Source organism: Montipora foliosa, chromosome 3 (assembly GCF_036669935.1).
Source record: "Montipora foliosa isolate CH-2021 chromosome 3, ASM3666993v2, whole genome shotgun sequence".
Taxonomy (NCBI): Eukaryota; Metazoa; Cnidaria; class Anthozoa; order Scleractinia; family Acroporidae; genus Montipora; species Montipora foliosa.
The window spans coordinates 43,684,942-43,697,441 of NC_090871.1; the positions used below are offsets into that span (position 1 = coordinate 43,684,942).

The following is a 12,500-nucleotide window of genomic DNA, read 5'->3' on the forward strand; positions in this document are numbered from 1 at the left end:
AGCAAGGATAATAAAAATATGTTTAAAATAGCATTTTAGAGGATGTTTGACAATTTTCATTTGAATCTCTGTAAAAACGAAGGATTTCTAACTTATATTCCATATATTCCTATTCCGGAATACGGTCAATCGAACGCACCCTAAATTACCTCGTGACGTCACTATTGACAAGCTCCGACAACAAGAAAGCCTCTTCGCTTCGCAGAGAGATGAGGTGATCAGAAATGCGTCGGAGAAAATTGTAGAATGTTGCAATTTACCATAACTTTACATAATTAAAGGTCGGGCAACGCGATGCAATGGCTTCTCTACTGGAAGGAAGGAAGTTCTATCTCTTTTATCCACGGGATTTGGGAAAAGTCTTATTTCCCAACTGTTTTTCGTAGCGGCCAAAATACAACGAGGGCGACTTCATGTCACCGTGGTAGTTTCCTGTCCTCGGCAAAGCATTATCGCTGATCACATTTGGACAAAAATGGGCCTTTCGGATGCCTCTGTTGCTGATTTAACGATAGAGAACGATAGAGGAACTCAACACGATTTTAGCAAGTATTTGCTTAGGCCGAAAAGGCGGTTCCACAAATGATTGCTCAATCTCCTCGTAACTCCGCAATACTCCGATACGATTGAAAACAAAATATTCCAATTTTCTAATTATTGAATTAGTAAAATACATATCTATAACCACAAATACTCTATAAACCTTTGAAATAAAATAGTGTAGGTATTAGAATATCTGTCTAGTATTACAGTGTGATGTAGCAGTTGTAATGTCTGTATTTCGTTAAAAAAAATTAAAAAAAGATAACTCCGCTTCGCTTTACCGAAATTTGGCAGCAGCTGTGGTCTCACACAGTGGAGATGCGGTCAGGGAAAACAAATTTCTCTATTACGATTCCCGTCGTTTGAAGTTTGTTTTTTTTTTTTTTGGAGTTCCTGCCTCGAGAAAATTGAAGTACACAAAGCGTGGCTTTCTGTTTTCTGTGTTTCTTTCAATGTTTACTTCGGGTGCGCGCTGATTGGCTAATTTTTGACAGCTCTCTCAGCCTGACATCAGGAGGCGGCATTCAAAATATTCTCTCCCACCGAAGAGAGAGAGCCTTCGAATTGATAAGCAATGATACACAGTAGCGTTGTGAGATAAAACCTGAAATATCTTTTTTCATTCTTCAGTTTGCGAGAAAATAAAGCCTACATGCTGCCGACTGACATTGGAAAAATCCCTGTGTATTGTCACATGACAAGCGACGTTGGCGAATGCGGTGGTGGAGGATGGACACTGGTCATGAAAATTGATGGTAACAATGTACGAAAAAGATGAAAGCAACAATCCAGCTTTATTTTACTACACCCATTGACATTCGACGTAATCAAAGGACGTTTAGTTTGTTAAGGATAAAAGGCGAATGTCAAATAGTTGTCGTTGTTCAGTTGCTTGTCAAAGTTTTCAAAACTTGTCTTTTGTCTTTGCAGCGAACCTTTCACTACGACGCCCACTTCTGGGAAAACAACAAAGAGTTCAACCTTCCTGGAGGAGAGACTGGGTTTGACTCAAAAGAGACTAAGTTACCGACCTACTGGGAGACACCCTTCTCCAAGATCTGTCTCGGTATGAAGTACGGCCAGCAGATAAAGTACATCGTCATCAACAAACAGGCCGATTCTCTGTACTCACTGATCGCTGACGGCCAACACCGCAACACCTCACTGAGCCTTGAAAAATGGAAGTCGCTGATTGGTCCAGAGGGCTCCTTACAGCTAAACTGTACTACCCAAGGCTTCAATGCTGTGGGCACTGATTCTTACATGGCTAAAGCTAGAATCGGTATCGTTGCTAATCAGGAAAATGATTGCAACAGCTGTGACTCCAGAATTGGGTTTGGTACAGGAGGACTCCATGATGACTCTAACACATGTGGAAACGAGGCAACTTACTCACCAGATAATGGCAACAAACACATCAAAGCCTTTGGATACATCTTAGTGCAGTGAGAAGAATGGCCTCTTCGCCTTTAAAGCGAAATATGGTCTGCTGTTTAGTTAACTGCCGATTAGTCCAGGAGTTTTTGTGTGTAGATTTTCTGAGAAAAGAAGTGCTGTAAAACAAAGAAAACATGGTGGTGGCATTAAATAGTATTTCTGACTTAATTTATTGTGTTTTGTATCAGTTGTTGAGTAAGCTTGGCACTTCTGGGAGAACTCAATCTCATATATAATAACTACAATTTGCTGGGCTTCACACAGAAGTATCAAAAGCAACGCCTCGAATAAGCAGCCTATTTGTTTTAAAAAACTGAAAAAAACTGCCAGTATTTGTGATGACACAGAAACTGAAAATTTCTTCATTCTTTGGACGAATTATTCTGAAATATTCCACGACAAGAAAACGCTGATCAAGATGGTCGTTAGAAAATGACAACAACCAGTTTGAAAATAAATTGCAGACAATTTGTAAATGATCATTCCATTCTATTCAGCTTCACTTGGATCAGCCGATAAGATAAAATGTCCTATAATACAACAAATAGATGAGGCAGGCGCCAGCTATAATCGAGTTTATCCTCGGGAAATTGAAACACGCTGAATACGGGTTACAAGCGAGACAATATACGTGTGGTCCGTTAAACGTGTCTCGACGATCTGCAAAAGTAATTCCGTGTCCGCGAGGGCTGGGGACAAAATGTCTGGTAATCGATCTTTTCTTTGTAGCTAATATTCGACCCACTCAACTGTGGTTGCCTCGGTAGCGCAGTGGTTAGAGCAGTGGTTAGTGAGCGAATTCCCCACATAGGCCTCATACCATAAATAATCCCTCTTAAACAAGGACCCTGACTATAAAAGGAATAGCTCCTCCCCCTCTTTGTCACGCAACAAACGTTTTCGCGACTTATCCAAAATGGCGGACTCAACGAGCAAGAAGTGTGGAAACCCGTGTTCTATAAGAAGAGTCGGAAACTGCACTTATTTCAATAAATGTTAGCTAAAAGTAGTCATATTGATAAAAAAAAAAGTGTATAATAAACTATCAACGCTGCTTTCCTTGAAAAAACGTAGCTTGCCCTAAAAAATTCAAATTTCGCGCTCGCGACGGTTCCCCCAATGGCGGGCGAATTCATATAAAGGCGCACAGTCTCCTCTCTGCGGTTCTGACGCCTATCTGAGCCTTCTATACCCATGGCTTGAGGTATTCATTTTAATGACATGCTCATACTATGGTGGTGTGAGATACATTTATTTTGGGAATATGATGGTTCGATTCATGGCGGATGGCGAGGTATTTCTATGGCTCGTCTTCCACTTTGAATCGAACCACTTGCGAGAGTACGGCACGGCAATCATTCTTCCAGCTTCACCGTCGATTATTATATTCGCGCTTCTATTTAGCTATGGCCGATTCTGCGTCCAAGAAAGCCAAAGTGATGCCGCAAGCACCTCCTCGCGATCGAGTCAGGTCCACCTTTCAACGGGTTTCGACAAAACACTGACCCCCGGTCAACTGACCCCCTCCTGACCCCCTACTGACCCCCTTACTGACCCCCCTTCTGACCCCCTATAAAATGAATGGTAAAATGAAAATTAAAATAGCCCAGAACTATCAATGGGACCCGATTCAAGTTCATCAACAAATTTAGCTTACCTGAAACTTTCAAGATGGCGGACGCGTTGCAGATTTCCGACTCTTGCTCTCCTTTTACTGTTTAATGGAGGTTTTGTTGACGGAAAATCGAGCACAGAATAAGATTGAATATCATCAAATATTGCTTTCGTACGTATTGGGAAATGAAGCAAGGAGAACGCTGACAAATGATCAGGTTCGCGAAGGCGAGGGGCCTTGGGACTACAAGCTTGAAATAATAAACTTCCGGTTGATGTAATCGTGTGCGTGTCGCTCGCGGTTAGTTGCGTGCGTGTTAATTTGCCATAATCACCTCGCTATTTTTATTGCTTAATTTTCTAGCAAGTACAAATACCATGCTTGCTGATATTCCAACTTATTCTGTGCTCGATTTTCCGTGACAAATCCTTCCGTCAAATGACAAGGGAGTCGGAAATCTTGAAAGTTTCAGGTAAGCTAAATTTGTTGATGAACTTGAATCGGGGGAATGATTTCCGTACACGTCCCTACTTCATTATGCATGCAGAATAAACTAATTATTCATTCGCGCTATTGTTTTGTAGAACAATACGTATACCCAAGAGAACCGAATATATACATGGGTAATTTGTACTTACGGGATGAATAAAAACGGATCTCATTTTGTCTCTCCCTCCCTCTCTCTCTTCTTTCCCTTCATCGCCCACACCGTTACTCCTTTTCGTTCCAGCTTTCTTCTTTCTATCCCTTCGTCTTGTTCTTATTTCCAGATCCCGCTCGGCTTTTTCTGCCATTTAATCCCATGATATGTCACTCGCAGCTTGCCTTGAACTCCGACCCACTGTAAACCTCTGGATTACTTGTCCCTGTTCTTTACCACTGAGCTTACGTGTCAAGTTGCTAATTCACACCTTGAAAATGATATTTATTTTGAATTCTGGCTGACTATTTACATAACAATGATACGTAATTATATACACGTGCCGCGCCGAGCACCTACAATCGAACTTACACTTGTAGGTTACCGTTAAGAGATCCCTGTTTTACTACTCTTGAAACAACCCATCCCTTTAATAATGCTAACCGTAACCCTAATTACGACTAAAGGCACTGTTTAGGCTTAAGATTAGTCCCTGTGATAGTTTTAGGTTTTCCAGTATTGCTGTGAACATTGACCTGCTTTTCCTTCATGCTCCGTGCGTGCGGCACACTTATAAGTTCACTGCGTGGAAGAGTATACCACGCTTTAAGTCTGATTGGTGCATCTTTTATGGGAAACTTTCATGCACGAGTTCATTTCAATTAAAATCGTTTCATATTTCCCTTATTTTGAAGCAAACTTGTGTCTTCGTAATAATCAAGATGGCTACCGAAGTAAAAGGGTCACAGCAATGGGAGATTTGATCATTTGGAAATTGTCCCTGCTTAATAGCCTTTCCAGAGTTGTGCATACAGTGGTGCAAAGAAAACAATTTACTTTCGTCTTCCGTGTCCAAAACCTGTGTGAAAACGCAGTCAGTTGGCAAAGACAAAGTGCCGCATCGGGAGATGGATCTGTTTCGCGATGCTCTAGAAAAAACTGCAATGGATAGCCTTCAATCCGCCAGAACACATATTAATTTTCTTACGGAAACTTTCCTTGAAAAAATATTAGCCCTAGCTACCCGTGGCCCGAAAGTTTACAACTGCCTACAAGACAAGGGCTAACATCATCTCACCGCAGTTAACCATCGCCTAAACTTCATCGACCCAGACAAACGAGCCCACAGCAGGGCATTGAAAAGACATGATGGGGAATGAAACGAAGTATGCCTCGTACGGGAACATCCATGGATCTCTACCAAAGCTATTTACTTGGAAGTATCATTGAATTGAGCATATTGCCGATCTCTACAAAGAGCGATAAATCGCAAAATCCCTCTAAATGCACCGTTCGTGATGCTAAATACAGGAAAGGAAGAAAATATACACTTTGCACTGTCTCGGCGAATTTTTAAGCAGACAGGAAGAACAATTTCACGATAAAAAGAGCAGGTAGCCATTAAATTTCTTATGACAGTACTTTTATTTGGTTTGTTTGTTATGTTTGCGAATCTGAACCCTATTACAACGATTGCTTGAAACTCCACTTCTTGCGCTTATTCTAAAACTGAAAAATGGGTAAAATGCAGGAAAAGTGCCGAAATTGCAGGAAAAACTGTTCGATTTTCCGTATTTCAGACAGAATTTCAAACGACTTTTTTTAAGTCCATATAGACTTAGAAAAAAAACCTCTAAAAAGAAAAAACAAAGCGCCACAGTCCCAAAGGACGTCTATTGTTATCGCTATTGTTTTCTTGAAACAAAGGAGTGTATGCATAATGAAGTAGGGACCTGTGCGGAAATCTTGCAGAATCGGGTCCCATTGAGAGTTCTGGGCTATTTCATTTTCCCATTGATTTTATAGGGGGTCAGTAGGGGGGTCAGTAGGGGGGTCAGTAGGGGGGTCAGTAGGGGGTCAGTTGACCGGGGGTCAGTGTTTTGTTGAAACCCCCTTTCAACTCGAAGTCGAAGCTGATCAGAAATGGCGATTGGACAGGGTTAAATCGCATATTCAGCGGGTAAAGGACAGCTTACACATAACCAGTCGCACGCCAATGGGAAATGTCTTGGTGATGGAACGACTCTTGTGTTCCTTCGAAGAGTCTAAACAAAGAAGAATGGCGAGTGCAAGCTATTCCTCAATGTTTCCATCTAGCTCGTTCCATCATCATGATTACAAGCCCTCCCCTCTGACCTGCAATGCTGAGACTCGAACAGTTTGTAATCCGTCCGTTCTGCCGTTCGTTTTGTCCATCGGGGAGAATACGACTAGAAGTTTTGACATCCACACTGCAAGTAGGCCTGATGAAGATTATTTTGTTGCATCAACTGACGCCATAAATCAACTTATGGGTGCGATGGCAAAATACAATGGAAGATGTCCTCTCTGTGGATATGATCTAGACATGCAGTCATTTGAAGTGCTGCGGCATGGCCATACAGTTCGCATAAGCGTTTTTTGTGCTGCTGGCCATTCATTGCGATGGTTTTCAAGCAGCAGCATTTCAGGAGAGTTTACTGCAAATTTGAGGTATGTCATTTCTCACTTGTATAGTACAATATATACTATAATTTGGAAAATTTATGTTTCTTTGACTTGAGGATCACTGTCAGCAATACATGCATTTGTCTCTTTTTAGAGTGGTGCACGGCTTTATCAGTACTGGGCTTACTGACACCCAGTACATCTCCAGCTGCAAAGCAGCTAACATTGGCAATGTGGAAGAGAAGTACATTTCTACTAGTAATTTGGTTACATGCTGGGTTTTATACTTTTATGTAAAATGGCACAGTCATTGCTTAGGACAAATCTGCTCCCAGTTATATCTGTTGTTGCTGGTAGAAACTAAATTTAACAAACACACACAAAAAAAAATCTCACACATCCATGCATATCTGCATGTTTACTAGTACTGAGACATTAATTTTGTGTACTAAATCAAAAAGATCTTCTTGTGCCCTTTTTTTTTGGATATACTGCACGTGCACCGGAGATAATTTCATTTGTTGTGTATATTGCACGCCTATCGTTTAATTTTTCCAACAAAGCTAATGCATTGATGGAACTGGCAGACACATAATGTAACTACATTTCTTTCTTTGCAGTGTACTCCTCCCTTGGCTACAAAAATGCTGTGAAAGCTGTGTATGAGGAAAAACTGCTTGAAGCTCGCAGAGATGCACAACAAGATCCTCAATATGCTGCAAATGGGGATGTTTGTATTTTAGTTATAATTTAAATATATGATGTAGGTTTTTCATGTTTACAAAAAGAAGAATAATCTACCTTGCTTCTTGCCTTATACGGTATTATTATTGTGTGTATTTTTTTCAGGTCATCATTACAGACGCAAGACATGACTCAAGTCGTGCCGCACAACACACCACTGTTTCAGCTACATGTATATCTCATCGGTATGAATAATGTGATAACAATAACAGTGATAGATAGCACACCATACCCTTGGGGTAAATAATACTGGTACAATGACTTTGACTACAAATACAGGACCAGGTTGCATTGGCTGCTCAGCTGAGGAGGCCTGGCTGAGTCCACTGTAGTAGCTGCTGTATAATTTACTAAACATCAAATGTATTGCAGTTGTAGGCCACAACCTCTTCAGCTGTCGGCACATAGTAGCTGAGTATTTGTTGGTAGTTAAAATTATGCCTTGGTTTTATTTTATAGTAACAAAAAGGTTATTTATAGCCTCAGTTGGTCAAAGAATGACATGGCTTCAGCTGCTTCACGGGAAGTTCCAATGACTAAAGAAGTGGTTGATTCTCTAACAGCTCTTGGTGAGATAAATGCAACAAGTTGCCTCTAGCTTCCTTTTCAAAGTGAGGGTAAGTGCAAGGTCTCATGTGAAAATGTATTTTGTAACGTTTTGTTAGTTTCACGAGAGTATGTATGTTAGGTTGCATAATACTGTTGAAGTATTTTTAGCGTGCTTGTAGGTGTCTCAAGGGGCTAGTACACTATTTAAGGGTTGTTAAGTTATGCAAGAGCCATTCGAGGCATCTCTTTCAACCCTAGTTTTTTAAGCCATGTCGAAGTCTGAAACAGCGAGCGTCCCTCACGCGTCTTTGGAAACTAACAACGCCGGAGACTGCTCAATCGAGTGCTCCTTCCTCGGATACGTCCTTATCAAACCCTTTTGGACGTCAAATTTGATCAAAAGTTCGCCACCTTTAAGCGCGATCTCGAAGACAAAGAAGCTGCCACACAATCGCAGCTTCAGAACCTGAAAACCGAATTGAAAGCTTCAAATTCCTTTACTTTCAAGGGAAACAAAGTACAGTACGAACTTAACATCTCTTTGCACGACTTAGTGGACGGTGCCATTAAGAACATCTAAAAAGGAAACATTTCAGCAGCGATTTCCGAACTTGAATCGGTGACATTTATCACAAAACGAAATAAGCTTATTCGCTTCGCTGATAAGAGTCCCGCGGGCTGGACAGCCGTTGAACAGTACGAATCGGATGAGTTAGCGGAGGATTCTGAAGATGAAAAGAAGCTCCGTTCAGCAGAAAGACGAGCATTGGCCCAAGCCGCCTTAGAGGAACCGTTGCAGTCTCTTCAAGCAGCAAGGCCGCAAACTGACGACAAACACAAAGTTGCATTACAGAGATTAAGGAAAGATGAGTATAATTTACTGAATTTGGTTACATGTGTAAATGACTTTGATCCAGTGGAACTTGTCGACAACTCTATTGATGCGCCTGATTCATTTAGTGATGTAATAAGTCCCGAATATCAGGAAGGAGTTCCTATCGTTAAAGTTAAAGGTAGTCCTTAGCGCAATGTAGCCTTTCGGGAGCATATAGGCGCTTCTCGTTTCATTCGCAATACTATTGTATATGGGTATTAGATCCCCTTTGTTTACACTCCACCCGCAGCGAGCTTTGGCAATAATCGATCTGCCATTCAGCATAGTGAATTTGTGGAACAAGCTATTTCTGATCTCCTCATAGCAGGCTCAGTGGTTGAATGTGGGTGTGCCCCTACTGTGGTTAACCCCCTATCCGTTTCCATTCAGGCTAGTGTTGAGGTAAGAAAAGGCTCATATTAGACTTACGATATCCGAATCAATTTCTTATGCAATCCAAGATGAGTTTAGAGGACGCAAAAAACCGTGCTTTATAACTTTATCGATTGTTCTCAGAATTGGCTATTTTCCTTTGATATCAAATCTGGTTATCATCATGTTGACATTTTTTCCCGCAGACCGAGAGTTTTTAGGCTTTTCCTGGTCTAAGGATGTGGTTATTCGATTTTATAAATTTGCTGTTTTGCGATTCGGCATTTCCACCCGGCTTTATATTTTTATTGGCGTCTCCAGGCTATTAGAATTGTTGTTTATTTAGATGATGGCCTAGGCATATGTCCAACATTTCCTGACTGTTATTCCCAGTCTATGGCTGTGAAATCAGATTTGTCCCAAGCGGGCTTTGTAGCTAATGGTGTTAAAAGCATATGGATCCCAGTTCAGGCTCTCAGATGGTTGGGCTATCAGTGGGATTAAGAGCATAATTTGTTATCTACTCCTGTGGAACAAATCGACAGGCTGCTAGCGAGTATTGGCATTGTGCTCCTTCACAGTCATGATTACCAGCCAGGAAACTGGCCTTTGTCACTGGAAGTATTATTTATAATATGCTTGTTTTTGGCAACGTGTGTAAGCTGATGACCAAAAGCCTACACAAGGATCTTGATCGCAGGCAAGGGTGGATTCCTGTGTTGAATTAGACCCATGTGCACGCAAAGAGTTAGAGTTTTGGAAGAATAACGTTTCTTACTTGAATTCTAGGTCATTTCTCAATACTGTTCGTAAGCTATCTCGCATTGTCTATTCAGATGCTAGTGCTACTGGCTGTGCTGCCTTTATTGCAATTGATGATACGCCTGTCTCGCATATTAACTGGGATTCATTACAGATGAACCAGAGCTCTACCTGGAGAAAACTTCACTGCGTCAGTTTTGCTCTGAAAAGTTTTGCACACCTTCTCTCAGGCTGCGATGTTAAGTGGTTTACTGACAACCACGCAGTTCCTTCCATTGTTCATGCATTCTGGTAGTTTGAAGGAGCACTTGCATATCTTGGCGCTCGACATATTTCAGACCGCCAAAGATAATAACATTGACATGGAAGTTGAGTGGATACCTCGTACTCAGAATGAGAGGGCAGATTATTTGAGTAAGATTGTTGATTATGATGACTGGACAGTCAAGGATTGCTATTTTTTTGCTGTTACCTCTGTTTGGGGCCCCTGCTCAGTAGACGGTTTTGCTAGCTACAAAAATCACAAGATTCCCAGGTTCTATTCCAAGTACTTTAATCCAGATTCCTTGGGTGTCGATTCACTCGCCTTTAGTTGGGTCAGCGAAACATGTTGGCTTGTGCCACCTGTTTCGCTAGTTAAGAAGGTCATCCTTCATGTCTGTTGTGTCGTTGTCGGGGAATTTTGGTACTTCCTTATTGGCCGTCAGCCCATTACTGAGCCCTTTTGTGGGAACGCGGGGGTGTTTTCAAGTCATTTGTTGCAGATTGTCTCTACGTTGAGAATGGTAAGGATGTTTTTTCTCCAGTTCTTTTGTACCCCAGTGCTTTTTCTGTTGCTCGACGGTGTTGTACGGGAATCGGTATAGGTTGCTATGGAGTTGTAGGCCGCTTGGCCGCTATAGGCCGCTGGGCCGCTGGACCACTGGGCCACTGGGACGAACGCACTAGTTTTTTGCCAGTACATGAATATTGTCCGTTTTGACGCCACTGGGTGTCTGTATGTAAGCCGTTTTTGGCTGGTTGACTTTTTTCCATAATCGATGCTTCTTATTTTCACTGAACTTGCTCACTCGTTTGCCCATAATTATTTTTCTTTTCTTATTATTTCTCTTCTTATTATGTTTATGTTTCTACAAGGTGGACGTGCGTTTGCTTCGAAGATTGCTCATCTAAAGGATCCAGAGCTTCGTCAGTTAGCAGCCGATCTTCGCTTGCGCACCATTGAAGCGAAGGCTCCTTCGACGACGGAGCGTTACTCAAGAGCTTTTCAGAAATTCAGGGAATGGTCTTCACCTTACAACGAGGTCGTTTACCTGCCATCGGACGAGATATCAGTTTCTCTTTATTTAGAGTCCCTGATTCAGGGTGGTTCCCCTTATTCTTCCCTTGAGTCTGCTTGTTACGGTATTAACTGGGCGCATAATTTGTATGGTTTTCAAAGTCCCTGCGATTCCAAATTGGTTAAGAACGTGCTCGAGGCAGCCAAAAGAGGTCTTGCGAAACCTGTTTCTAAAAAAGAACCCGTTACCCCCGCTATGATTCTAGATATTTGTAATAGGTTTGCAGGTCCTAATGCTATCTTTCTGATCTTCGTTTAGCAACCATTTGCGTAACCGCATATTCCGCTTTTCTCCGCTATAATGAGTTAGCTAGCCTACGCTGTTGTGATGTTAGTTTTTGCGATTCTTTTGTCAAGATCTATGTTTACAAATGTAGAACGGATGTTTATAGGGATGGTGCCTACGTCTTGTTGGCAAAGACAGGGTACGTTTCTTGCCCTTTTAATCTGCTTCGCAGATACGTTTCTGCTGGTAATTTAGATTTGTCGTCTTCGTTACCCTTTTTTCGCTCTTTGTATTTCCATAAGGCTACCTCTACTTATAGTTTGCGTAGTACGGGTGTGAGTTACTCTAGAACGAGAGAAATAGTTTTACAAGCGTTTGTTGAATTAGGTTATCCGAATTATTTATTTGGTTTACATAGTTTAAGGGCGGGAGGTTAGCGATCGGCTTTTAAGCGTCATGGAAGGTGGAAAACGGATCAAGCTAAAGACGGTTAGATTAAGGACAAGCTGGATTCTCTTCTCTCAGTGTCTAGAAGTTTACATATTTAGTTTGCCATTTCTCTTTCTTTATCTCCGAACGCGGGCATCAATAAACGAGATGCCCGCTCCTATTCTGTGTTTTGTGATTATTTAGATTAGTAACAAAATACTTTATAATCGTTTCAGTGTGATTAGAATATAAATGTATTTTGTAACGTTTTGTTAGTTTCACGAGAGTATGTATGTTAGGTTGCATAATACTGTTGAAGTATTTTTAGCGTGCTTGTAGGTGTCTCAAGGGGCTAGTACACTATTTAAGGGTTGTTAAGTTATGCAAGAGCCATTCGAGGCATCTCTTTCAACCCTAGTTTTTTATTTTATTTACTGTTGTAATTTTCTCTGAGTTTGCGAAACTGTAATGCTGTTTTTTTCAGTAACGCCTTACGCTCGCTGCATCAATAAACGAGATGCCCGCTCCTATTCTGTGTTTTGT

The 12,500-nt window shown here is 41.4% G+C and overlaps 1 protein-coding gene and 1 pseudogene across 1 annotated transcript in view; both read left to right on the forward strand.

The window, feature by feature from the left end:
- The window catches only part of LOC137997465 (uncharacterized skeletal organic matrix protein 5-like), a 3,163-nt gene extending 1,015 nt beyond the window's left edge, over positions 1-2,148 (forward strand). The window contains exons 4-5 of the mRNA XM_068843486.1: positions 1,174-1,306; positions 1,474-2,148. Of these exons, the coding sequence (XP_068699587.1) occupies positions 1,174-1,306; positions 1,474-1,992 (652 nt within the window). The 3' untranslated portion in view covers positions 1,993-2,148. The remainder of the gene's footprint in view (positions 1-1,173; positions 1,307-1,473) is intronic.
- The window catches only part of LOC137995919 (uncharacterized), a 117,381-nt pseudogene that overhangs the window by 45,259 nt on the left and 59,622 nt on the right, over positions 1-12,500 (forward strand).